Source organism: Oryctolagus cuniculus, chromosome 2, assembly GCF_051225735.1.
Source record: "Oryctolagus cuniculus isolate XC-2025 breed Fujian yellow rabbit chromosome 2, ASM5122573v1, whole genome shotgun sequence".
In the NCBI taxonomy this organism is placed as follows: Eukaryota; Metazoa; Chordata; class Mammalia; order Lagomorpha; family Leporidae; genus Oryctolagus; species Oryctolagus cuniculus.
In genome coordinates, this window is record NC_142868.1 from 12,826,549 (window position 1) to 12,852,665 (window position 26,117).

At 47.4% G+C, this 26,117-nt stretch overlaps 1 protein-coding gene across 1 annotated transcript; it reads right to left on the bottom strand.

Annotated features, from left to right (window-relative positions):
• Positions 1 to 4,122: 4,122 nt before the first annotated feature.
• Positions 4,123 to 25,956, bottom strand: QDPR (quinoid dihydropteridine reductase). The gene is made up of 7 exons (NM_001319581.1): positions 25,852 to 25,956; positions 23,396 to 23,488; positions 17,233 to 17,329; positions 14,214 to 14,354; positions 8,080 to 8,188; positions 6,533 to 6,616; positions 4,123 to 4,228 (listed from the first exon to the last, which is right to left on the bottom strand). Exons 1-7 carry the CDS (start codon positions 25,954 to 25,956, stop codon positions 4,123 to 4,125), a joined length of 735 nt encoding a protein of 244 aa, NP_001306510.1.
• Positions 25,957 to 26,117: the final 161 nt, after the last annotated feature.

Below are 26,117 nucleotides of genomic sequence, written 5' to 3' on the forward strand. Positions count from 1 at the left end.
ATATACGGCACAGGGAAACTGGTCAAGCCCTCTTCCTCCCTGCCTGTCCCACCACCCACGCTTTGGAGAGCTGCCTCCCCCCACTGCAAACAAAGTTGTGGATTTCGTTGGTTATTTAACCAGGAATGGGTTGGGTTCCAGTAGATCAGCACCCTTGGGTCCTACTAGAAGCTCCGAGAGAAAACTCGGGAAAGGCAGGGGGAGCACTCCGAGTGTGGGTCATCCCTGCTCTGTCTCCAACAGCTGGGTGCTGGGCACACAGCTGCTCTCCCCACCCCCTGCACACACACACCCCCCCCCCGCCCCGATTCCTCCTCTGTCAGCTGAAGAGCTAACAGGGTTGTTGTGAGGATGAGACCAAGGCTGTGAGGAATTAAATGGTGCCAGGCACACAGTAGGCACCGTATGTTATCACTGTCCCCACACATCTGGCATAAACAAGAAGAGAACCAGATGAGTTGGTCAACAAAGCAGTAGGTACGGTCCCTGGTTTTTGTCAACCGCATGGCTGGGTCACGGAGCCAACTTGACAGCAGGATGCAGCCCTGCACAGAAGAAACAGGGTCTGTCGTTTGTGAGTTACAGTCCAGCAAGCGAGATGGACGAAAACCAAATTAGGACTAATCCCATAATTAACCGAATGCAGCCAAGAGGAAATGAGCCACGCTGCTCGGCCAGAAGGAGGGATAGTGCTGAAGATTCGCCTCCCCTGTGGAGTCCACAGCAGCGCCTGCCGCGGCCCACGGATCCCCACTGTTGATGCTTCCACGTCTCTCCTGACTCAGGGGCATGGTTGGCTTTAAGAGACACCATTATTCTATGTGCCTCTGAGAACCCTGCCAGTTACACTTTGGTTCACTGACAACTGTAAGACACCCATGATTTCCGTGACAATGACATATACAAAGGGTTGCTCCACACTGATCAAATGTGGGGTAACATGTTTTGACATAATTGGGGTCACATCATATTACATCATAATATGTCAGTTATGCTGATTTTTGCTTGACATGATACCATGAGGATTTTCCCATTTCCCCAAGAATTATTTGAAAATGTGCTTTTTAATCATGGTATTATTTACCATTAGGATAATGAAGCTGTGCTCACCAAATGAGTGGCTTCTTTGCTGTGTGGTGTAGTAGAGTGGCCGAGAGCCCTGACTCCATCCTCTGAACTCCCATTCAAGCCCTGGCTTTGTCTATTTCCTGTGTGACCTTGGGCAATTTAACTTCTCTCTAGGCCTCTCTCTTCTCAACTGTAAAATGGACGAAATGGAAGTTCCCTCAATAGAATTGCAAGGAGTGGTTAGTCCAGTACCTACACTACAGTAAGCATTCAATAATCATGTTAAAAGATAAAACTGTAACAAATCTGGTCATGCAGGTTTTAATTGACTTTGAGATTCTAGAACCAGATAATAAACCAGACCAAAAATGGTCCAAAATGCCCACCTTCACCACCTGGGAAGGATATGCTTTTAGCCAGAGGAAAGAAAAGTACAGAAGACAGAAGTGAGCTACTGAGACAGCCCCGTGGTTAGTCTTCTGTCTTATTGAACATTTGAAGAGCTGGGTGCTTAAAACTCAGCTACTTGTAACAAGAGGTGGTGACAGGTGCTTACACATTAGGTTAGGTGATCGTTCATTCTGGATAGAGAAACATTTATACCAGCTTAACACTATGTAGAGGGGCAGTTTAAAGCCAAACAATTTAACAAACATTAACTGGTGATTATTTAACAATGCTCCATGACTGGACTTCAGGGTCCCCAAGATTTCAGTGATGGATGCAGGAACTACATCTGTTACAAAATTTTCTCCTTGTTTCTGGTTGCTACACAGCACTTCAGATGTGGACTCACAAGATTAAGTAGTACAAAGTATTAAGGGCATTGACAGAGACCGTCAAAGTAGTTCCCAAAACATTTTTTGGCTATCTGGTCCCCCCACCAGCAAGCTTTGAAGACACATTGCCACAAGCACTGAAAACTGTTACTAGTAACCATTGCACTCTCAATTTTCAATTTTTCGATAACCAATGAGATAGACATTTCAATTTTTCTCTTATTCAAATTTCCATTCCACATTACTTCATCTGATGTAGCCCCTATCAGAGTGCCTGGGTTCAATACCCAGCTCCACTCCTGACTCCAGCTTCCTGCTAATGCAGACCTTGGGAAGCAGCAGCGATGCCTCGAGTGATTGGGTTCCTGCAACTCATGTGGGAGACCAGGACTGAATTCCAGACTCCTGGCTTTGTCCTGGCCCAATTCCAACTAGTGCAGGCATTTAGGGAGTGACCCAGCACACAGATTTGTCTTTCTTGGTCTCTGTTTCTCTGCTTCAGCCTGACCCAGCCCCAGCCATTGTGGCCATTTGGGAAGTGAACCAGCAGATGGAAGATCTCTCTCTCTCCCTCTCTCTCTCTGTAACTCTGCCTTTCAAATAAATAAATAGGCAGGGTCAGCAAAAATTTGGAGAAAAAACTATATATGGATTTCAAAAACCTGGGGAATGAAAATAAACTTTCACAAGTTCCGTCAGATGAGATGACCAAGCCATCTCATGCCTGCTTATAAATCTGAAAGAACTGGAAACGAGTCTACAAATCCTCACTCGTGCTTCATAGCAACACCATCTGCAACAGCCGAAAGGTGGAAATCGCTCCATGTCTACCAGTGGTCAATGAATCCACAAAACCTCCATGTATAATCAAGGGGACTTCAGTTTGTGGAAAGGGGGCATTAAAAAGAGAAGTCTATTTTGGAGCAAAAAATAATTTTGAAATCCACACATAGCTTTTCCATGGTAAACATTTTCCATGAACTTTAGAAGATCCCCTCATACTATTCAGCCACAAAAAGGAATAAAATACTAATAGATGCTATAAGGTGGAAGGAGAAAACATCTGTGTGAAAGGAGGTGGACACAGTCACACCCTGTATGATTCTGCTTCTGTGAAATAACCAGGTCAGAGAAGTGCATGGGGACAGAAAGAAGACTGCTGGTTGCCAGGGGCTAATGGAGGCATGTTGAGAGGAACTGCTTCGAGGACCCTGGAGTTTTCTTTGAGGATGATGAAGTGTTTGGAGCCAGAGAGAGGTGGTGGTTGTGCAACACTGAGAAGGTGCTAAATATCACTGAATTGCATACCTAAAAATGTTTTTTTAAAAAAAAAAAAAAAGAAAATATACACATGGTAAAGGGCTTTAAAAATAGCAGCTGTCTGGTGACTGAGGTTCTGGCCTTGGTTATGACACTTACTGCAGAGAACAGAATTATAGCCTGTCTGGGCCTCTGTAAATAACCCCGTTGGATCAGCTCACTGGCTGTCAACAGAGCAGCCCATGTCCATCATGTGCACAGCCACTCCTCAAAGCCCAGGGCCACCCCACCACCCTCACACTGAGACACGCCCAAGACAGACTCTCCGGCTTATTACTATGTTGTAGGAACTCACTGCAGGATGGGAACCCATCCCTGTTTGAGAACACCAGATTACAAGGTCCGATTACATCCCTCTATGACCCCTGTATGGATGGTGCAGCTTGATTAAAGGAGACAACACGATAAATGAAGTGTGTTTATTAAGGGAAAAAAAATTCCACACACTCACAAGCAGCTCGCTCGCTCGCTCAGTCCTAAGCCAGGGACACTGAGCAACTGTGCAAGTAAAGGACTTGGCGACACGGTACGTGGGATTTTGCCGACATCACAGAAGGAGTTTTAAGGCAGTTTCAATCAAGGCTGCAAAAACTACATCTACAACATGAACATGACATTCAAAAATACCTCGGCCCTCAAAACGCCCCCCATGCCAACAGACCACTCGACTGGTCTAAAGTGAGCCAACACACGGCTGATGGCAGAGAGGGCCTCCTGTCACCACTTATGTTTAGCACAGGCTGGAGGATGCAATTTTAGGCCTGCACGCCCACATGTTTTTATTACACATGAACATATCACACCGTCCTGGGAGAGCAGATGAACATCAGGTGAGAGAGAAACAGGACCCACTATCCTGGACCACGAAGATTACATTAGGCACAGACCACACAAGGACACAGCGAAATACGTCAGTGAGTTTTCAGACGGGCCTTTGCAGGTGCTGAGATGTAGTTTAAAAATATGCCGGGGTAAGCTCCGACTTTCCGTCCGAGGTGATCACCTGGATCAGGCTTCCTGAGCTCGGTCGGTTTTTCCCCATGATCCAGTCATAGAAAGTTCTAGAACAAAGAAGAGATGCTTTATATTTTCAAAGCAAAAATCCTTTATTTGTGCTTATATTCATATCAATTATTCTGGGAGTGGAGGACACTACAAAAGCCGTGAAAAAGCCACCAAGCCTCACAGCCCAATACTCAGGTTCCCTGTGAGTTCAATACTTTACTCATTCTTATTTAGGAAGGACAGGAGTGGGGTGACTTTAACTTCCATTTTTGTATTTTTCTGCCTTGTTGGAATTCTTTATAACTCGGTGGTACGATTTTAAGTGATTAAAACAGATTATTAATTCATGACTTCTAAGTGACATATGCACAATACCTTATACTTTGCTATATTACTATCTCAGAAATGTAAGAGAAAGAGGAAATTAGCTCTTTTTTTTTCTTAGCAAATATTTATAGAGCATCCCAGGTGTGCCAAGCAATGGAAAAAAATTTTAAAAAATGGATTAGTGCAATAAAGTGTTAAATATGGTAGTGGGGGCACCTTCACAGTTCGCTCTGCATGAAGAGATGCAAGCCCGAGAAGGTAGGAATACAAGGGCGCGAAGGAGTCACAGGAAGAACAAGAGGATGATGATTTCTTAAAACAGAACACTGGCGTCTGAGCACATCACCCACTTCGACAATGCGCCCAGGCCTTGGGCCTTCTTTAACTGGGGAGTACTCGGGACTTCTTGGGACAGCCCTGGTGCCAATCTGCAACCTTCTGGGCTAGACTGGACGGTGAGCAGCCAGGTCACACAGGCTCCCACTGAGGGGCTCAGCAAGCCACGAAACACGCGTGAGCTCCACAGACCGCGTGCTACCAGGGCTCCCTGCAACCCTGGAGGCAGAGCAGAGCTCGGCAGAGGATGGCTCTGAGGGAGACCAGGTACGTTCAGACGTGTAGGGCTCGGGGTGCCTCCAGCAGCAGCTTGGCCAAGGCGAGCAAGGGCATTCCAATAGTGGAGGGCAAGCAAGGTAACGTTTCACAGCCAACTTTAGCCAGCTTGTTGGCAAGTCTTCAGACATAACACACGGGTGAACGTACTGTCTGGGGCAAGACACCCTCTGGGGGTCTGTGGCTCTGCAGGAATTCAGACACCCCACCCCCACCTAGAGCCTGAGCCTGGGTCCTGGATCCCCGTCTCTCTCCAGTGTGGGTGGGACCACTGACTCTAGAAAGAAAGTCAAACCCAAGGGCAATTTGAAGTGTGAGTTCTCCCACAATTCCTACTTTTTTTCTCTCTCTCTTTTTGCAAATCAAGCATTAGGCATGATTTCTGGCACAGGCGGAAACAACTGTGGCACACTGGGGAAGGCCACGGCTCTGTAGCCACACTGCCTGGGTCACATCCTGCTCTGCTGGGTGATCTTCGGCAAAGCACTCATCCCCTTCTCCATTACATCACGGAGTCTCCAAGCCTTAGCTAAGGATGGAGTTTGCTATGGGCACTAAATAACAAAATAGGAAGTGCTGAGAGTAGTGGCTGGCGCAGCAAGGGCTCTGCGAGTCCTTATCTCAAACCCAGAATAAAGGTCTCAAACTTAACCTAGAGGAGACGGCAACACCAGGCCACGTGTGCATCCTGCTCTGCAGATGTCTTGTACAAACAGCCATCAAAGCGGCTTAGACACTGGCACTGCCGGGTGAGGTCACCTCATCGATCCTCCTGACCCAACTGGCTCCAGGAAGGCAGTGACCGCCTTAGTACCTTAGCACAGCACGGCACCCGGCCACCATGGGTGCTCCGCGAAGACAGGCTTATTAAATAGAGGGGTCAGGGGGCTGAGACCCAGGCAAACATGAAAGAGTAAATGCCACCCAGGTTCACCGACATCTGAACAGGATTTGGGAACCACAGGCCACGTTCTGTGGGTCGTGACTCAGCACTGACTCAGCCACGTGGCCCCAGACCTTCCGGCTCAGTGTCTTCCTCCCACACAGCTGCTCCCTGTTAGAGCAGGAACCGCACGAATAGGTGCTGAGGTTCACTTAGCACCTGCCACAGGTCAGCACACATGACCACTCTAATCCTCCCAACCATTACCATGGACCTCGTCACATAGATAGCGAAACTGAGGCTCAGTCTGTCGGATTGTAAGTGAGGGAGCCAGGACTCAAGTCAGCACCGTCCACCCGTCCACTCTACTGCCTGTCTCCAAACCCAGGCACTGATGCACCACAACCCTCAGACCCTGTCACCTCCACGACCCCCCATGTTGACAATCCAAGGAAACACAGGCTTGTCCTCCAGCCCACAAAAGGCAGAGAAGGGGGGCTGGTGCCTGCTTAGCCACAGACATCACTGTGATACTCACTCAACCAGGAATTCTAAGGGTGTCCAGGAGCTGAAGTCGGCGTCCGGCATTGATTTCCTGTTCATCTGGGTATCCAGGGTAACCCTGCAGTGCACAGATAAGCATGTGATTGTGCATCACCTCGACTTTCACAGGTGCCTGGTCCTCCCTGGCCGGGAAAAGGCCGACCTGCAGCACCCCCCTCACCAACTCGGGCACCAAGGCTGACATTTACACGGGGTGCTCGGCAGGAGGGCAACCAGAGAGAAACCAGGGAGCTGCCCACATCTACAGGATTCACATCTGAATGCAAATCAGTGAGGCACTTTGTGACTAACCCTCCAGGCAGACAAGAACAAAATAGAAAGAGCCACATGTTGCCTGTTTTAAAAAATAATTATTGAAGTAAACTGCTGTCAAGTCTTCATTCACTCCCTACAATACAGCACACTCATTTCTAAGGACTTGATGTTCATTTAAATAAGGGGACACTGAAATACTCAATGTTTTAAATGCAACCATTTCCCTGGAAACCTTAAGATGTTCAGCAAGAGAATACAGAATTCAGATGCGTTTGACTCTCCCAAGAATATTCAGGCCTCAGCAATCGTTCAAGACATCGGTGGAGCCAGCTCACAGCATCACAGAGCCTCACAACTGAAAGGGAGCTGGAAAGCCAGCCAGTGCAACCCCTGAGCAGCCCCAAGTCCTGGTCAGAGGACCACAGGCACCAGCCAGGCTGGCCGATGCTCGCATCCCACAAGTGAGAAGGAACGCAATGCCTCCAGGTACCTGCCCTTGTCTGGTGCCTTCCTCCCAACCACAGGTGCAAACATCCCTCACACTTTCCTGCGATGCAAACATCCCTCAGAGTTTCTGCACACATCCCCTACACACACACACACACACACACACACACACGCTGACCTTACAGTGACTCGTAATAGAGACCCACACACAGTAAAAGAAAACATGCATGCTACTCTCATAGGGAGTAAGGAGGCAGAGGGGAAAGACAGGAACTAAAAGAGACAAAAACAACAGACCCATGCCTCCACTTCTCAACCATCCTGGACAGCCCGGAACAATCTGAAGCCTGAAGAAGCCCTGCTATGTGCTCAGCGTGTCCCCATGCCCAAATTTCTATGCTGAGAAACAAGCTACGATGTGACAGTGCTAAGGGGTGGCCCTTAGGAGGGCACCAGGTCACATGAGCTCCCCTCTCACGAATGGCAGTGAGGTCCGTGTTAAAGAGGCTGGAGAGGAGAGGCATGAGAGGAGACACAGGCAGCTCCATCTATGAGGAGCGGGCCCTCTCCAGTTATCAACCAGCTGCCGCCTTGACCTTGAACTTCCTGGCCTCCAGATCTGTGAGCAGGAAGTTTGTAGTTTACAAATTACCCAGCATTGGGTATCACGTTAGGGCAGCACACACAGCCTAAGACAAGTATCTCAGAGCCTCTGGTGGCTCTTAGGACCCCAGGTGCTGGCACACGCACGTCCCTGGGGGAGGGTGACCCTGCACCGAGGCGGGTGCTCAGCAGCGGACAGCGTCAGGCAGCACGTACGGCAGCACGGCGATGGCGGCGGCCCCAGTCGGCATGCCACTGTTCTTCCCAGCCAGGCTCTGGCAAAGTTGATGCACAGCACCCTTGGCCATGCCATAGCCGATCATCCCTGGGGAAGGAGACAAAACAGCTCGGTTACCAGTGGCCACCAGAATGACCACAGGGACGCACAAACTTCTTGTGAGCAACTGTTCCCCAAAACCTCCACCACAGCTGCACCTGACCTCTGCCTTCCTCCAGGGTTCCCCACCACCCACCCCCCACAAAAAGATAGCAAGCAAAGAGAGGGGAACAGGGGCAGGTGGACTGGGGCTTTCCAAGAACACAGGCTCCCAGAGGCCACCAGGGTGACTCCTCTTTATCCTCAGCTGGCAATGAGGGGTCGTGGGCAGTTCTGGACCTGGAGTTCAAAAATGCTGCTCTACCAAGCACCAGAAAAATCAGGTCCCCTGAGCCTGATTTTCCATCTGGAAATGGGAGTGGGAACACAGATCTCAACCTGTCCACAAGGCCCTGCCAAGGATCAAGGAGAGGATATCCACAAGGGGAACCCGCAGGTGTCGGGGACCACTGACCGCGTGGGCTGCAGGCACAGCCTGGTGCACAAGGGGCCTGGCTAAGCCCCTGACCTGGGAGATGCTCTCCAGGGGCTGGGGTGGGAAGCGAGTGATGTTTGTCCCATAGCTCACCATCGCTCAGACTGTCAAGATGACGCATCACTCCCCTCCCTATCAACCACGGGTCTGCCGCCAGTTAGGGGCACTCCCTTATCAGGGATGGGGAGGGCGGCCTGTGCTTCCTTGGACATGGCTGGTGTTACAGTCTGGCCTTGGCACTAGTATTTTCTTATTAGCATCACACGCACCTGCCTCACTCTGCCGCCTACAAAGCCAGAGGCAGCCTCTGCTGCCTGGGAGTCCCTACACTCAGTGTTAGAAACAGCAAGGAAAGCAAGACAGCTCCCAGACTCATGAGAAGCAGCCTCACGGCAACCAGAAAGAACCCAGAACCTGGACTGAAGGCCAGGGCTTGGAACCCAGGTCCTCATCCCTGTGCCTCAGGCACGAGTCAGCGGCTCGCTCAGCATTGGCTCATCCCTGCTCAACGTCACACCGATGTCCAAATCACAAGGCTTCCCGAAACAGGGCACAAAAGCCACTTATTCCCAGAACAAGGTAAACTCCAGAGGCAAAGACTGATTTATTCATTTGAGGTGGAGAGAGAGGCAGACAGAGAGAAAGAGAAAGCTCTGATTTGCTGGTTCATCTTCCAAATGCCTATAAAAGCCAGGCCAAAGCTGGCAGCCAGGAAAATCAACTCCAAGTTCCCAGCTGCAGAGCAGGCACTCAGTTGCTAGAGCCATCGCCACTGCCTCCCAGGGTCTGCATTAGTAGAAAGCAGGGGTTCGGGGCCAGATCCAGGCAGGGCTCCCCTAACAAGGGACACAGGTGTCTTAACCCTTAGGCTAAACAGCAGCCCCTGAAGCAGAGATTTTCATTGTTGTATTTACCAACATATCCCCAGCCCAAAAAGTGGCCCTGAATAAGTATTGATTCATTGCTGTTAGGAAAAAGCAATAGGTGAGTTCTTCGAGGGTGGAGTTCATCAAGTGGTCAGCCCTCAAAACCTGTGGCTGAGTTAGCGAAGAAACTGGGAGCTTTGTTTCATTAAAGGAAGTGTGTGCTTCCCAGTAACTCCGCAGATTCACGATATTCCACAATACTCTAAGATGACGCGAACACAGCCAGGCACAGTCACCTGCACAGGTCCGTCAAATGACAGTGGTGCTTTGGGGTTCTCGGTTTTGGGGGTTTTTTGGTTGTCGTTATTAAATTTTTAAATTTTATTTAACATTTTAAAATTTTATTTATTGAAAAGCAAAGGACAGGCACGTTTCCCATCCACTGGTTCTCTCCCCAAATGTCCACAATAGCTGGGGTTGTGCCAGACGGAAGCCAAGAGCTAGGAACTCAGCTCAGGTCTTCCACGTGGGTGGCAGGGACTTGAGTCATTACCTGCTGCCTCCCAGGGTGCATGTTAGCAGGAAGCAGCAGTGAGACCCAATCCCAGGCACTCTGATATTGCATACAAGCAGCCCATGGTTTAAGCTCTATGCCCATTTTATTTTCATGTGAATGTTCATGTGAGAGTGCACGGATGCATGAGAGAATATGCATAAAATACTTCCAGAAAGACACACAAGACTGTGGTGAGGGAGTGCTGTAGAAATCAGGGCTAGGAAGAGGGAGGCTTCCTAGTCACTGTATTTTAATCTCATTTGAATTTTTACTGCATGCTTTAATTAGTAAACTGACTAATAAAAATGTTTAAATAAAAAAACAATATATTGTGTTTTCCATTAAGCTCTAGTTATCAAATTCCTAACCTCCTTTTCCAAGGCAGTGCTCGAATCCACTCCCTGCCTTGGGCTCGCCCAGGGAGTCCTGAGTGCAGCCAGCCTCCCACACACACAGCCTCAGCTCGCCACTGCCCAAGCAGGCACTCAGTACAACCACTGAGTTAGTCCATTTCATCGCTTGGCCAGTCTGCTCCTTACTGGCTTACTGGCCAGCTACAAGCTAGGTGGTCTTCAAGAAATCACCTAACATCACTGCACGTTAGTTTTCTCCTCTGTAATCAGGGGTCAAACACCTCAAGATAACGTGACCTTTTCCTAATGCAAATTTACTGAGGAATAATTGAAGGGCAATGATCTATACATGTTCAGGTACACCATTTGAGCAAATTTTGACAAATGAGGGTACTTCAACAAGTTCCTGGAAAAAACAGAATTAAAGGTACAGTGTCCCTAAGAACCCCACTCCCGTGCTGTTTCAAGTGTAAAGCCGGGATGTGCATCTGGCACTGGGCTGAAGACACCACTTAGGGCACCTGCGTCCTACACCAAAGGCCTGGTTCCAGTTCCAATCCAGCTTCCTGCTAACGCACGCCTAGAAGGGAGCAGACAATAGCTCAAGACTCGAGACCCTGAGGAGCTGGTGTTGTGGCATAGTAGGTAAAGCCACCACCTGCAATGCCAGCATCCATATGGGCACTGGTTCATGTCCTGGCTGCTCCACTTCCAATCCAGCTCCCTGCTAAGCCATTGGGAAAAGCAGTGGAGGATGGCCCAAGTGTTTGGGCCCTTGTCACCCATGTGACAGATCCAGATGAAGCTTCTGGATTCTGGCTGCAGCCTGGTCCAGCCCTGGCCATTGCAACTATCTGGGGAGTGAACCAGCAGACCTCTCTCTCCTCTCTCTCTCTCTCCATCTGTTTCTATGGCTCTTTAAAATAAATAAATAACTTTTAAAAAAGGCAGGAAGGCAGGAAGGCAGGAAGGCAGGAAGGGGAGGGAGGGAGGGAGGGAGGGAGGGAGGGAGGGAGGGAAAGAAGGAAGGAAGGAAGGAAGGAAGGAAGGAAGGAAGGAAGGAAGGAAGGAAGGAAGGAAGGGAGGGAGGGAGGAAGGAAGGAAAAAGGAATGGGGATAAACTCTCCTTATTCCTTAAAAAAAAAAAAAAAGACTTGGGCCCTTGCCACCCATGTGAGAGATCCAGATGAAGCTTCTGGATTCTGGCTGCAGCCTGGCCCAGCCTTGGCCATTGCAACTATCTGGAGAGTGAACCAGCAGACCTCTCTCTCCTCTCTCTCTCTCTGAGCAGATGGAAGACCTCTCTCTCTCTCTTTCCCTCTCTCTCTCTCTCCGTCTGTTTCTATGGCTCTTTAAAATAAATAAATAACTTTTAAAAAAGGAAGGAAGGGAGGGAGGAAAAAGGAATGGGGATAAACTCTCCTTATTCCTTTAAAAGAGAAAAAAAAAAAAAAAGACTTGGGATCCTGCCACCCACATGGGACACTCAGATTGAGTTCCAGGTTCTTGGCTTTGGCCTTATCTAGCACTAGCTATCTATTGCAGGCAGGCATTTAGAGAAAAAAAAGCAAAGGATGGAAGATCTCTCTCCATCTTTCTGTCTATCTCTCTTGCTTCCTTTCTACTTTTCAAATAATCATTTATATTTTTTAAAATGTGCTCAGAACACTTACATTAGTCTATGGTTGGGCAAAATTATCCAACATAAAGCCTGCCTGATAGCAAAACATTGACTATCTCACATAATGTGCTGACCACTGTACTGCAGTGTACAACAGAACAGATATAGGGGTAGGCTTCTGCACCACAGTGAACTCCAAAAAGCCTCAAAACACTATTATAAGCCGAGAACTACCTGTACTTACAAACCAAGCAGGATCTTGTTCTTTAAACAAACAAGTCTTTCAGCCCTAGGGTTTTGATTTTTAAATGTCAGGCTATTACTCATCTTCCTATTTAGTTTTAGTGCCTCTGTGCTGTGTCCCCTTTAATGAAATTCAGATCTCAACCAAATGCACATCTAACATTTACACAGTTTTAATTATTGCAGCAGCCATGAACCCAAGATCAAATGCTCTCAGAAATATAAGAAATGAATGGCAAGAAATTACTAATCAGAGCCTCAGAATTGAGGGAGTTACGTGAAAACTGAGGAGGTGTCCAAGGCCTCTTACTAACAAGGTCCAGAAAAGCTCTCCCCCAGCCTCCCTTTTTAATAAGAGTTCAATTTAGGTAGTGCAGGGAGACACATCCTGTCTCCTTGTGCCCCCAGTGTAAATTCCTTCAGCCCTTCCCAGTGGGGAGAGCATTCCCCCAAGAGCCCTAAGCTGAGGTCCTCATCCCCACTGTATTGGAGACGGGGTCTTTAAAGAGGGAAGAAAGTTAAAATGAGATCATGAAACTGGGCCCTCGCCCAACACGCCTGGCGTTCTTGTAAGAAGAGATGAAGACACAGACACACAGGGAAGACCGTGAGGACACAGTGGGAAGGTGGCATCTCCTAGCCAAGGAGAGAGCCCTCAGAACACACAACTTGATGCCAGACTTCCAACCTCCAGAATCACAAGAAATACATTTCTGTTGTCTCAGTCTCCCAATCTGTCGCAGGCCCAGTAGAGTAACACAAGGAGCAAAATCTGCCCAGGGAAAGTCAGGTCTCCATGATGTAATAGAAAAAGCACACAATTTGGAAATGGTCAGGATTTGAGTCCAAAGTACACTTGCAACTTACTTATTACATAAACTCATACAAATTACTTTAACTCTCTAAGTTTTAGTCTCCTAACGCTTAAGTTAGAACAGATAACGATGCCCAGCCAGTTCCAGTCCAGGCTGCTCCACTTCCGATCCAGCTCTCTGCTATGGCCTGGGAAAGCAGTCCTTGGGTCCCTGCACCCACATGGGAGACCTGGAAGAAGCTCCTGGCTCCTGGTTTCCATTGCAGCCATTTGGGGAGTGAACCAGTGGATGGAAGACACCTCTCCCTCTCTCCCTCCCTCCCTCCCTCCCTCCCTCCCTCCCTCTCTCTCTCCCCCTCCCGCCCCTCTATAACTCTAGCTTTCAAATAAAATAAATAAATTTTTAGAAAAAGATAATGATGCCTACCCCAAGACTAAATGAGATTATCTGTGAAAAGGAAAGAGTGGCTGTAGTAAGACCTACCCTTCATTGCAAATTTAAGACCTACCACTTACAATGAACATAAGAACATACCACTTACTGTTAATACAGGAAGCAGCGGGCAGCTGCTTAATGGGAACTCAGGAAAAGCTACCCCTTTCTACTGCCTCCCATGTACTCGGCACCTTCTACCCATTTCCACCTCTACAGCTTTCCTGCTACTCTTCAAGTTGGATATTACTGTGACTATTTTCAGTTAAGAAGGCTACAGCAGAAATTTGGTCAGAGATTAGGGTGAAGTACTGACACCCTAGTCTCTCTTCTAAAGCCTTGGCTATTTCCAACCTCTGAGCTGCTTTCTGGAACCCATGGATACTGTGTGGTCATAACAACATGTGTCTATGAACTAATTAATCTCTACAACACAAGCCATTCCTGAGTGGATCAGAGATAAATAAGCCCGATGAGGCCGCCAGAACCCTCCCCTAAAAGATGCTGGCCTAAAAGGAAACCAAATTAATCCAACTGCAAAACACCTGGAGGGTCAAGGGCTTTACTAACCCTCATCCCAAAGAAGTGCCCAGTAGCCCCAGCAGGCAAGGTAAGCAGTCCCACTTCAAAGATGAGGGAAAAATGGCTTTACCAGGAGTCCCATCCAAGGCTGCCTTGGCTCCAGCCAAGGTCAGGAGGCCTCCTTCCTTGAGGTGCTTGGTGGCCAGGTGGCTGGAGATGGTGGACGTCCACATGCTCTGCTTCCACATGAGGTCACAGTTTTTAAAGAGAGCTGTGGGGGGGGAAACATGGGTTCAGTGTTCTCAGGATGGAAACCAAAAGGGCAAGCGCAACGCTCAACTCACACAAAGCCCTACACTCAAAGAAGCCCCCTCAACCCCTCCCAATCTCCTCAATCCCTGTCTACCTAGCACAACAACACAGGATCACTAGTCAAAGAGACACGGGTTCAAATCCGAGCTATGTCATCACTCAAATTTCAGCTTCCTCACTTAGTAACATTCTAGCTAATAATTTTTAGCAAATAATCTGGAATTAGCGGAGTTGCTGTTTTGGCAATTAATTCAAAGAGTATATTCCTCTATGAAGGACATTAGATGTGAAATAAGAACCTAAAGCCTATGTCGTGTTTTACCCATGATAAAATTCCAGAAGACTATCACCATACAGCCATAGAGAGGGCTTTTACAGAGCTACAATTTTTATGGCTGAAGGTTTAATGCCAACTTTGAAAGCTCTTTAGAAGAAAGCTGAAACAACAACCATTTCATGCTGTTTTAACTCTCTGGCCTTGCCAAAAACGTAAGAATGAATGTGTTGTAACACAAGTCATGCCACCAACCGAGCAATCACAGCACACAGGGAACCCCATGGCCCAGAAATTATCCCTCCTGATACAGGAGGAACTGGCAGGTGCTAGCCAAGGAATTACAGTTTCCTGCTAAGATGAACTAGAAAACTGACGGAGCCCTACTTAGCACTTCTTGCTCCAAAAACACACAGAAGATTATCAGGCTGTTAGGTCAACTTCTCCATCCCATAAAATACCAATCTCACAATTAAGTGTGGCTCACAGAATTTCAATTCTCAATAGCTTTGCCAAATAAATATAGAAGGGATGATGAAAGTTAGAAAACCACCATCGCCACAGTTTGGATATAGCTTGTCCCCCAAAGACTGTCAAAGCTGGGTCCTAGTTCTAACAGTATTGAGATGTGGTGGGAACATCAAGAGGTCATTAGATCATGAGGCCACCCCTTGGCAACTGGATTCATGTCTTTCTCCAAAGACAGAGTTGGTTCTTTCAAGACTTGATTAGTTCTCGCAGGAGTGAGCTTGTTCTGGTGGGCTGTGATGAGCTGCCTTGAGTAGGGTTGTTGTAAAGCAGGCCAGCTACCCCATCTCTCCCCGTGCCCACACCCCCCTCTTTGCATCTGCTGGCTCACACTTGGCTTTTCCACTATGCCTGGAGCAGCACACAGCCTCACCAGAAGTCAGGAAGACACCAGTGCCATCTCCTGGGCCTCTGAAAGCATGCGCCAAAACAAACCTCTTTTCTTCATAAAGTACCCAGCTTCGGGCATTTTTTATAGCAACACAAAGACCAAGACAGCCATCTCCCAACATCCAGTGTAGTAACCTGAAGCAGGAAGAATGGATGGGTGGTTGAGGTGAAAAGTATTTGGGACAATCACACACTTCGAAAGAAGCATCCCACAAATCACTTACTCATGGATGGCAAAGAGGAAAAGATGCTTTTACAACAGATGGCTGGCAGTCACCACCGCAACCAAACATCAAGTCTGGCACCCCCAAGGGTGGGACAATTGGACATACTGAGCTTCCCGTGTGATGTAAAGTGAAGAATACAACATCACTTAGGACGAAATCTCGTCTGAAAAATGTTTGTCCTGACCCTAGTCAAGTCTCCAGAGCTAATCCCCAGTTCACAGGAAATATCAGGAACAGAGGAACAAATTCAATGATACCCTGAAGAGACGGTCAAATTGAGGACATGAAAAAAGCCTTGGACGCATGACAAAGTCTTATCACAAGAAAATAATTTCTAGATTAAGAGACTAAAAATGACAGCAACACAATACAGGGCAGGACCCTTGAGTGAAATGGTCAAGGGAAAAAAACCACAGAATAAACTGGGGAAATTTGAATATGGATCAAGTATTGTTAATCTTTTAGGATTACTCCTAATTCCCTTAGGCACAATAGCCTCAGGATAATGAAGGAGACTGGGCTTATTATTTTTTGTAGTTATGTGCTGAAATATGAAGTGACAACTCACTTTCAAACAGTTGACAACGATACACACAGAATGCACACACACAAGAAAGCAAGAGAGCACAACAGGGCACAAGTAGGACAAATGTTAACTGTTATAGATTGAGCGTTCTTCATCAGATCAGATTGGGACCAGAAGTGCTTTGGACTTCTGAGTTTTTTGGATTTAAGATTATTTTTCTTTTGGATTTTGGGATATTTCTACATATATAACAAGATGGGACCCAAGTCTAAACATATGTTTCATGTTCAATTATGATTTCTACTTATAGCCTGAAGATAATTATACAGACTATCTGTAGTATGAGTGTATTGACTGTTACTCACCACACGAGGCCAGATGTGGAATTTTCTATTTGTGGGGTCTTGTCTGTGCTCAAAAGTTTTGAAGTTTGAATTTTTGAATTACAGATGCTCAACTCTAGATCTCATCTGTATGGAATCGACATGGAAGGCATAAGGGTGTTTGTTGAACTGTTCTTCAACCTCTCTGTATGTTTGGAAATGTTTATATTGAAGAGTTGAAAATGTAATCAGCTTCAGTAAAAGCTCAATTTTGACTTCTTTCAACCTTCAGATGATCCCTTCCACTGACACACATCCTCTGATTCCTGAATATGAATACGCCCTGGGGCAGAAACAATACTGATTTCACTCTTCCTGTACTAGAGACATCAGACCCCACGTCCCCCTGAATGGGAAGCTTTTTTCCACTCTGTAGAACAGAAACATTAACTATAAACATTCTGGAAGACACAGAACAGCAGCTGGTCTGGCCCCAAGGCCACCACCAATCCACGTCAACCAGACAAGCAGCAGGATGAGATGAATGATTAACTCAGAAAAGAACTCACACTTGGATTTGGCGTTGCCCCCAGCCCATCCTCCAGCCACACAAAGAATTGCGTCCACCTTCTCTTCTCCCAGGAGCTTGCCAACCTCAGCGGTCACCTTGAACACAGGAAACATGCAGATGGAGGGTGAACCACTACAGGCTGCTGTCTTTACAGTCAACCTCCATTTCTTTTTCTCTTCTCTTTAAGTCAGTTTCGCTACCTGGCAATAACTTAGATGTACAATTAATCTCCCAGGAGCATTTTGAGGTGCGAAGTCTAATGACATTTCAATATGATTTTTAAAGCAATCTAGAGTCTCCTTATAAACAGTCTAAAAATTCAGGATATAAGCACTCCTGGAAATAAGAAATTTAATAAAATAGGAAAAAGGTTTTAAAAATCACCTTGAGCTTCACAGCCCAGAGCCAAAATTCAGGTACATTCCTTTCAGACTCTCTATAGATCACACAATTATAATCTGAGACGATCAAGTCTACTCTTTCCCTCACCCTCCAAACATCCCTTTAGCTCAAAGAAAATGCCTCAGAAATCATAAAAATCCAGAGCAAAAAAAAAATACAGCCAATTGCAAAATATTGGCAAATAATGAGAAGACGATGGATGGGGGTCTTCAATACAATGCTCTCTCTACTTCTATGTTTGTTTGAAATTTTAAGGCACTGACGATAAATGCATGCCCTCTTGTTAGAATTTATAAAAAGTTTTGCCATCAACCACAATTCTTTTCCTTATTTCTCCAGAATAGCTGGGATGATGTTTCAATGGCTTCATTAAGATCCATCCTCATAGGGCTCAAATCAAGACCATGTGTCTCTTCTCCCAGTAGCACTTCAGTCCTCTCTCCCCAGTAATTTTTGAGGCCTCCGATTACTCCTTCAAAGACAATGCTCTCTATATATTGACTCCACATTGAACACTTTCTTTTGAAGAATATTCCAGAATTTCCCTTGGCCTCTGCCTCGTCCTGATTTATCTTTTGCTGACTTTCCTCCTATGATCCTGAGAAGCCTCAGTAGCTCTCTCTCTTTGTTCCTAAGCCATATCCTGTTGCCAGGAGCCCAGAGCCCAGCTGCCAAGGGTGGATCATCTCCCTGACATCTGTGTATGCACAGAATCCATGCTTCACCAGGATGTCCCACTTTGTCGGGAAGCAAGGAACAGCAGCAACAATGTCCCTGTGTGACTTATTTTTGTACAACATATATATTTTCCTTTTAGGTAAATTAAAATGACATTTTTAAATTATTTCTTCTTAAATGTTGCTCTCTACCCAACAGTCTTCTACAGAGTTAGTGCCTTTCTCACTTCTTTATCTCCTCCCACTAGAAGGTATCCTGCCCAAGAGGCCAATTTTACAATTCACTGTGTTGTAATTGAATTTCCTCTGCCAGAAAATTAAAAACAAAAATTGAATGTCATGTAATTTGTCCAGAAAATCCTAACTGAGGAAGAGAGCAAGCTTATGGAATTAGGTAGAGATTTTAAAAGCTAAGCCTAGAGGCCAGTGCTTGGTGCTGTGGGTTAAAGCCACAGCCTATAACACCAGCATCCCATATGGGCACCAATTCAAGTCCCAGCTCCTCCACTTCTGATCCAGCTCCCTGTTAATGCTCCTGGGAAAGCAGTAAAAGATGGCCCAAGTCCATGGGCCCCTGCACCAATGTGGGAGACCTTGAAGAAGCTCCTGGCTCATGGCTTCAGCCTGGCCCAGCTCAGTCATTGTGTCCATTTGGGGAGTGAACTAGCAGAAGATCTCTCTGCCTCTTTTCTCTCTCTCTCTCTCTCTCTCTCTCTCTCTCTGTGTGTGTGTGTAACTCTTTCAAATAAATAAATCTTCTTTAAAAATAAGTCAAAGCTAAGCTTATAAATAACAAAGGCATAGCTCCATCTTTGTCTTACAGGTGCATGAGATGGGGACAACCTCCACATTCAAAACGCACATGGACATCGGAAACCTGCAATTAACAGCTGAGGAAACAGTGAGACCCACACTTGCTCTCCCAGGCCAGGCACTGCCCTCCCAAGCAGTCCTTGTGCCCATAAAGCTATTTCACTCAGAAGCAGCTTAGCACTGCATTAAGAACACAGGCAAGAAACCCCAACTCCCCACACTCAAATCCCAGCTGTGCCACCTCTGACCTGTCCAACCTTGGCAAATACCAGGATGCTCTTCTAAAAGGGAGATAAAATCAGAAACTTTGTTTTGGGGTGTTATGGAAATGAGGTGTGTTAATGTAAACAAAGCACTTAAAGTGGTGCCTGGCAACTAATTTTATTATTTACCTGTAGAATTTTACAATTAAACTCATCAAGGCCAATCTCTGTCAATTAAATACAGCAAACACTAGAGCAATATTAAGTTTGAACAACAAAAACGCAGTCAGCCCTCCCTATCTATGAACCATGGGAAATGAAATTAAAAGTTTATTTTGGCACAAAAATGTTGGGGGCTGCTTAGTGGCTCATCAGGTGAGTCCATCAGCTCTGATGCCAGTAGCCCCTACCAGAGCACCCTCCCTATCTATGAGCCAATCTCAGATGGAAAATATTCAGGAAAAAAACCGGCACCTGTACTAACCAGGTATAGACTTTCCACTGTCATCATTCCCTAAACAATATAATATAACAACTATTTCCATCACATTCACATTATTTTAGGGACCATAAGTGATCTAGAGGTGATTTAACGTATACACATAGGTCAGATGTAAATATGAGGGTACTCCAAAAAAAGTTCATGGAAAATGGAATTAAAAGTTTATTTGGGCAAGAAAATGTTGGGGGTTGGTTTAGTGGCTCATCGGGTGAATCCATCAATTCTGATGCGAGCATCCCCCACCAGAGTGCCTGGTTTGAGTCCTGGCTGCTCTGCTTCTGCTCTAGCTCCCTGCTAAGGTGCCCTGGAAGGCAGCAGACGCTGGCCCAAAGACATGGGCCCTGCCAACACATGAGAGACCGGGATGGAGCTCCTGGCTTCTAGCTCCCAACTTCAGTCTGGCTCAGCCCCAGCTGTTGCAGCCATTTGAGGAGTAACACAGCAGATGGAAGATCTGTCTTTGTCTGCCTTTCAAATAAATAATGATTTAAAATGTTTTTGAAATCTTTCTTTTTTCATGAACTTTCTGAAGACCCTTCATACTATATCATTTTATACAAGGAACTTGAGCATCAGTGGATTTTGGTATCCACAGAATACACTAAACCAATTCCCATCGATGTCAGGGGCAGGGCCAATTGTATGTGTTCTGGAATAAACCATCTGGCTTTTACATTCTAACCTTTGTCAAACTGACCCTTTAGAAAAAGCACATGAGCAGTAGAGTTATGCCCACTGTTTTATTCTTAAAATTGTTAGATTTTTACAGGTATGTTTGGAGAGACAGATCGGAAGCAAACAAAAACATTAACTGTATGATGGAACTGTACATTCATTCTCCTTCTTCACTTTGCTGGTCTTTTCCTACTTCACACATTTGTCATTAAAAAAAAAAAGCCAAGGATCATAAAACATCAAACAATGAGAGCCAATATTGTGGCACAGTGGGTTAAGCCACTGCCAGCTAGGCTGGCATCCCATATGGGCACCAGTTCAAGTCCAGGCTGCTCCACTTCTAATCCAGCTTCCTGCTAATGCACCTGGGAAAGCAGCAGAAGATGGCCCTAGTCCTTGGGCCCCTGCACCCATGTGGGAGACCTGGAGTAAGCTCCTGGCTCCTGACTTTGGCCTGGCCACACCCTGGGTGTTTCCTCCATTTGGGGAGTGAACCAGCAGGTGGAAGATCTCTGTCTCTCCCTATGTAACTCTGACTTTCAAATAAATAAATAAACCTTTAAAAAACAAAAGCAAACATTGTGAAGATCACTAGGGAGGGTACAACTCAAGGCAGACCGGGGTGGGCATTAGACGACACTTGGTAGCCCACAACATGGGCCTACATTTGAGTCCTGGCTCCACTCCTGATTCCAGCTTCCTGTCAATGTGCGTAAGAGAAGCAGCAGGCGACAGTGCAGGTATTTGGGTCCCTGCAATACATGTGAGAAGCCTAGACTGAGGTCCTGGCTCCCCTGTGCTATGTCTGTTGCCAGCATTTGGAGTGAACCAGTGCATGGAAGATCGCTCTCACTCTCTTTTAAATAAAACAAAAATAAAAATTTTAAAACAGAAAAGTAGAGCCCATCACAGACCAAGTGGCACCTGAACTCATTCACCACTAATCACCTCACTGCCAATGTCACTCAGCCTCTCAAACCCAGTGTTTCTAGCCACCAGAGGGCCCAGCCACCTTGCAGGGTGGTGGTGGTGGTGAAAACAGTGTATGACACAGCCACCATCAGGGGGCTTCCTGGGGAGTGTGGGCCGGAACACTGGGAACACTGGCACGAAGACCGTTAAACGGACTCCTCCAGGCGGCACTTCGGAGCGGCTCCTCCAGGAGGCAGACTTGCTTCTGAGCATTGTGCTATCTGTCCCCAGACATCCACATGCGTCCTTCCAGGGGGTGACACTATCTTGCAGAGACAAGGGGTACTTCACAGTTTACCTATAATTTATACAAGCTTGTTGGATTTCTCATTTTACAATATACATATAATTTTACAATTAAAAATGACCTGTTTTGCTAGTGTTCATGCTTTGGCCTAAGTAACTTCACTTTTAAAAAAAAATTTCATTTAAGGTATACAAATTTCACAAATACAGATTTAAGAACATAGTGATTCTTCCCACCCAACTCTCCCTCCTGCCAATGCCCCCACCCTTCTTCCTCCTCTCTCTCCTATTCCCACTCTTTAATTTTTACAAAGATAAATTTTCAGTTTACCTGATACTCATAAGATTAACCCTGAAGTAAGTAAAGAGTTTAACAAACAGTATGAGGAATAAAAACACCGTTCCTCAACAGAGGAGACAAGGGCTGTAAACAATTATCGAATCTCAAGATGTCAATTTCACTCCTACACTTTATATTTTAGATAATCTATCAGTAACTCCACTTTTAGAATGTATCCTAAACAAGGAGATACATAGATCAAAATGTTCACCGTAGTATTCTTGATAAGAGTAAAAAAAAAAAAAACCTGCAAAAAACTTTAATGTACAATAAGTTGAAACTGAGTAAACTGTGGCCGATCCATATAATTGAAAAATTACATACCCACAACTAGAGTATATGTGATCTGAAAGAGTTTTTAAATTAAAGGTTAAGTTAAAACCAAAGCTGACTATAAAACACAAAATACAATAGTATTCCCACCTGTAAAATAATAAAAGTATGATATGCACAGAAAAGAGAATAGGCCAACAGGAGTGAACAGTAAACTAACTAGAAATATAATTTATCTTTGTATTCTTAATTTTTACTTTTTCCAAATCTTCTTCCATGAGCTCAAATGGCTTTTTAAAAAAATAAATAAATAAATTTGGGGCCGACTCTGTGGCGCAGTGGGTTAACGCCCTGGCCTGAAGCATCGGCATCCCATATGGGTGCTGGTTCAAGAGCCGGCTGCTCCACTTCCTTTCCAGCTCTCTGCTATGGCCTGGGAAAGCAGTAGAAGATGGTCCAAGTCCTTGGGCCCCTGCACCCACGTGGGAGACCTGGAAGAAGCTCCTGGCTTCAGATCGGCGCAGCTCCAGCCATTGCGGCCAACTAGGGAGTGAACCATCGGATGGAAGACCTCTCTCTCTCTCTCTGCCTCTCTTCTCTCTATGTAACTCTGACTTTCAAACAAATAAATTAATCTTTAAAAAAATAAATTTATCTTATAATTTCATTTGTCCACCAACTTTCAACTTATTTGGGAGGCACAGAGGGAATTTCTACCTGCTGCTTCATTCTCCAAAAGCCCCCTGCAGGTGGGCCTGGGCCAGGGTGAATTTTAATCTGGGCCTCCATGTGAGTGGCAAGATCCCAGTTACCTGAGCCTTCACTACTGCTTCCCGGGGTCTACATCAGCAGGAAGCTGAGTCAGGAGCCAGAAGCAAGCACTGAACCCAGGCACTCAGCTGTGAGATGCAGGTGCCTCAAAAATTGGGAGCTTCACTGCAAAGTTAAATGTCCGACCACAAACAGCTGTCGCAATCAGAGAAAGGAAGAAGCCACGGTGGGCGTTCCTCCCAGGGGCTCCCCTCCCACAAGAGGCTGCAGGAGCTCTCTGGACTTACCTGGTCAGCCTGCTCCGTGAACGAGTCTGTCATCTTGACGACGACACTGGCACTGGCCTCTTCGTTCTCCACCACATCGATGCTGGCCACCCACTGGAGCAAAGGGAAAACGACTTTGGTGAGAGACAACAGGCTGTTGTTTTTTGTTTGTTTGTTTGTTTTTTTTTCAAAGACCAGCACCCAGAAACGGGGCGAGAGGAGACACATCCGGGGCTCACAGTGTGAGCACCCCTTATCCCAGGTGTTGCGATTAGAAGGGTTGAGGGTTGAGATTTATTCAGGTTTTGGACTATCTCCTTACACGTAATGCGATATCCTGGGGACAGGATCTGAGTCTAAACATGAAATGAACTCATGTTTCATATACACCTTATACACATAGTCCGCAGACAATGTTACACAATATGTTCAATAACTTTGTGCAGGAAACAGTCTCTTGGTGTAGAATGCCTCACTTGTGGTATCCATCATCTCAGGCCTCAAAAAGTTTTAGATTTTGTAGATGTTTGGATTTTGGATTTTTTGGATTAAGGATTCATTCCAATCTGTAAATGAAAACCCACTAAGGGGCCAGCACCGCAGCTCACTAGGCTAATCCTCCACCTTGCGGCGCCAGCACATCGGGTTCTAGTCCCGGTTGGGGCGCCGGATTCTTTCCCGGTTGCCCCTCTTCCAGGCCAGCTCTCTGCTGTGGCCCGGGAGTGCAGTGGAGGATGGCCCAGGTCCTTGGGCCCTGCACCCCATGGGAGGCCAGGAGAAGCACCTGGCTCCTGGCTTCGGATCAGCGCAATGCGCCGGCCGCAGCGCGCCGGCCGCGGTGGCCATTGGAGGGTGAACCAACGGCAAAGGAAGACCTTTCTCTCTGTCTCTCTCTCTCACGGTCCACTCTGCCTGTCAAAAAATTAAAAAATAAAAATAAAAATAAAAAAGAAAAGAAAACCCACTAAGGACAGGAACTGGCAACTGATCTCTTGCACTCCTTACAGGTGCACTTGGCTCGGGCCAGCCTATCCTGAGCCCTGCTGCACCCTAACCCAGTCCAGCCTGCCTTCAAACCTCCAAGGTCCCTGGGTCCAATGGCCCCAGAGGTAAACAACTCTACCATCAGCTGCGAACACAGCATCCATCCCATCGCACTCATCACTGTTATGCCACAGGACATAGGGATACTGAGACACAGGTGCCAGGAAGTAAGGGGGAAGAACAGGTGTCAGAGGTAAATTCTACCAAGTCAAAGGGAAACCAAAACACCCCCACCAGCGGGGAGCAAGCCTTCCACCTGTGACAGGCAGAGTGACAAGGAGGATGGAGGGAGATGAAGAGTCTGCCTAGGCAGACACTCCTGTGCACCATCTCTGCAAGCCTGGGAAGCGGACCTCATCCGTCACTCCAGGTCCTGAGCAGGTGCACGGCGGCAGGGAGGGTGTGGTGCATCTGGACTCCTTTAGAAGCATATTCCTACACTAGATTTTGAGGAGGAGAAAATCCTTGGGATCTCAGGACTCTCCCTAGCCCACAACTATGGCAGCTGCTAACTCAACTCCCAGGAAGGTGCCCTGAGCAACACAGCGGACTCTGACCAAGGGACAGCAAAGAAGACACATGTCCTGAGCCCTGCTGTGCAGCTGGGGTCAAGGGTCCCTGGCCACCTACCAGCTCGGCTCCACTCATCCGGTTCTAGGAGTGAGTACCTGCCCATGCAAGCAGCTGAGATATTCTGTGAAAAGCAAAGAAGCCAGCGGCATTTCCCGGGCTGAGCCCTTGCAGGGCCAGGGAGTGTTTTTTGCTGTCAAAGGCCATTTGGATATTTATAACAACATCCCCGGACCATACAAAATTACCAACTTCAAAATGTTAGCCTGCTGTATATTTACTCAATCTGCAGGCCCGCCTGCGGGTGTCTTGGCAAGGCCAGACCCAATAAGTTGATGTGGCCGGTGGACCCTACATCCCCCACTCCTGCTTCAGAGCGAAGGGAACCGGCTAGCATTCGAACAGCGTGGATCACCTGTCAGGTAACCTACATGTAACGACACCTCTTACTCTCATTCATTCCTCACAACTCCGGCAAGGAGTAAGCACCAGCATTGTCCCCACTTCACAAACGGGGAAACCGAGGCTCGCGGGCGTTAAGCGATCTGTCCACAGTCGAGGGCTGGCAAACCGAGCCAGGCGGTCTAATTCCTGAGTTTCCCTCTCCACTCTCTTCTTGGAGCCACCTGGACTTTCTGGGCCTGGCGGAGACGGAGGACTCAACCCCTCCACCACTCCCCCTGCAGAGCCAAGGGCCCGCACCAAGTGTCAAGGATCGCCAGCTCTCAGAGACAGGGTGCGCCAGCAGGCGCCCGAGTCAGGGGCTGCACAGGCGGCCCCCAGTTTCTCCCTGCCCTTGTGGGCGGCTCTGGAGCTCCCCGCACCCCCAATCACCCCTGTGCCCGCAGCCCCCGCAGCGTTACCCAGTCCCGGTCCCGGAACATCCGCACGCATCGCGAGCCCAGCGCGCCCCTGCCGCCGTACACCAGCACCCGGCGCGCCTCGCCCGAAGCCGCCGCCGCCGCCATCCTGGCCCGTCTGCCCGGCTCCGCCCGCCCGGAGCCCCAGCGCCGCGCCGCGCCCCGCCCCGGCCAGCCCGAGCCGCCAAGAGCGACCGCACGGCGGCCGCGCCCCGCGCCGCGCCCGCTACTGCCGCCTAGCGCACGGCCACCCGCGGGACCCGCTCCCC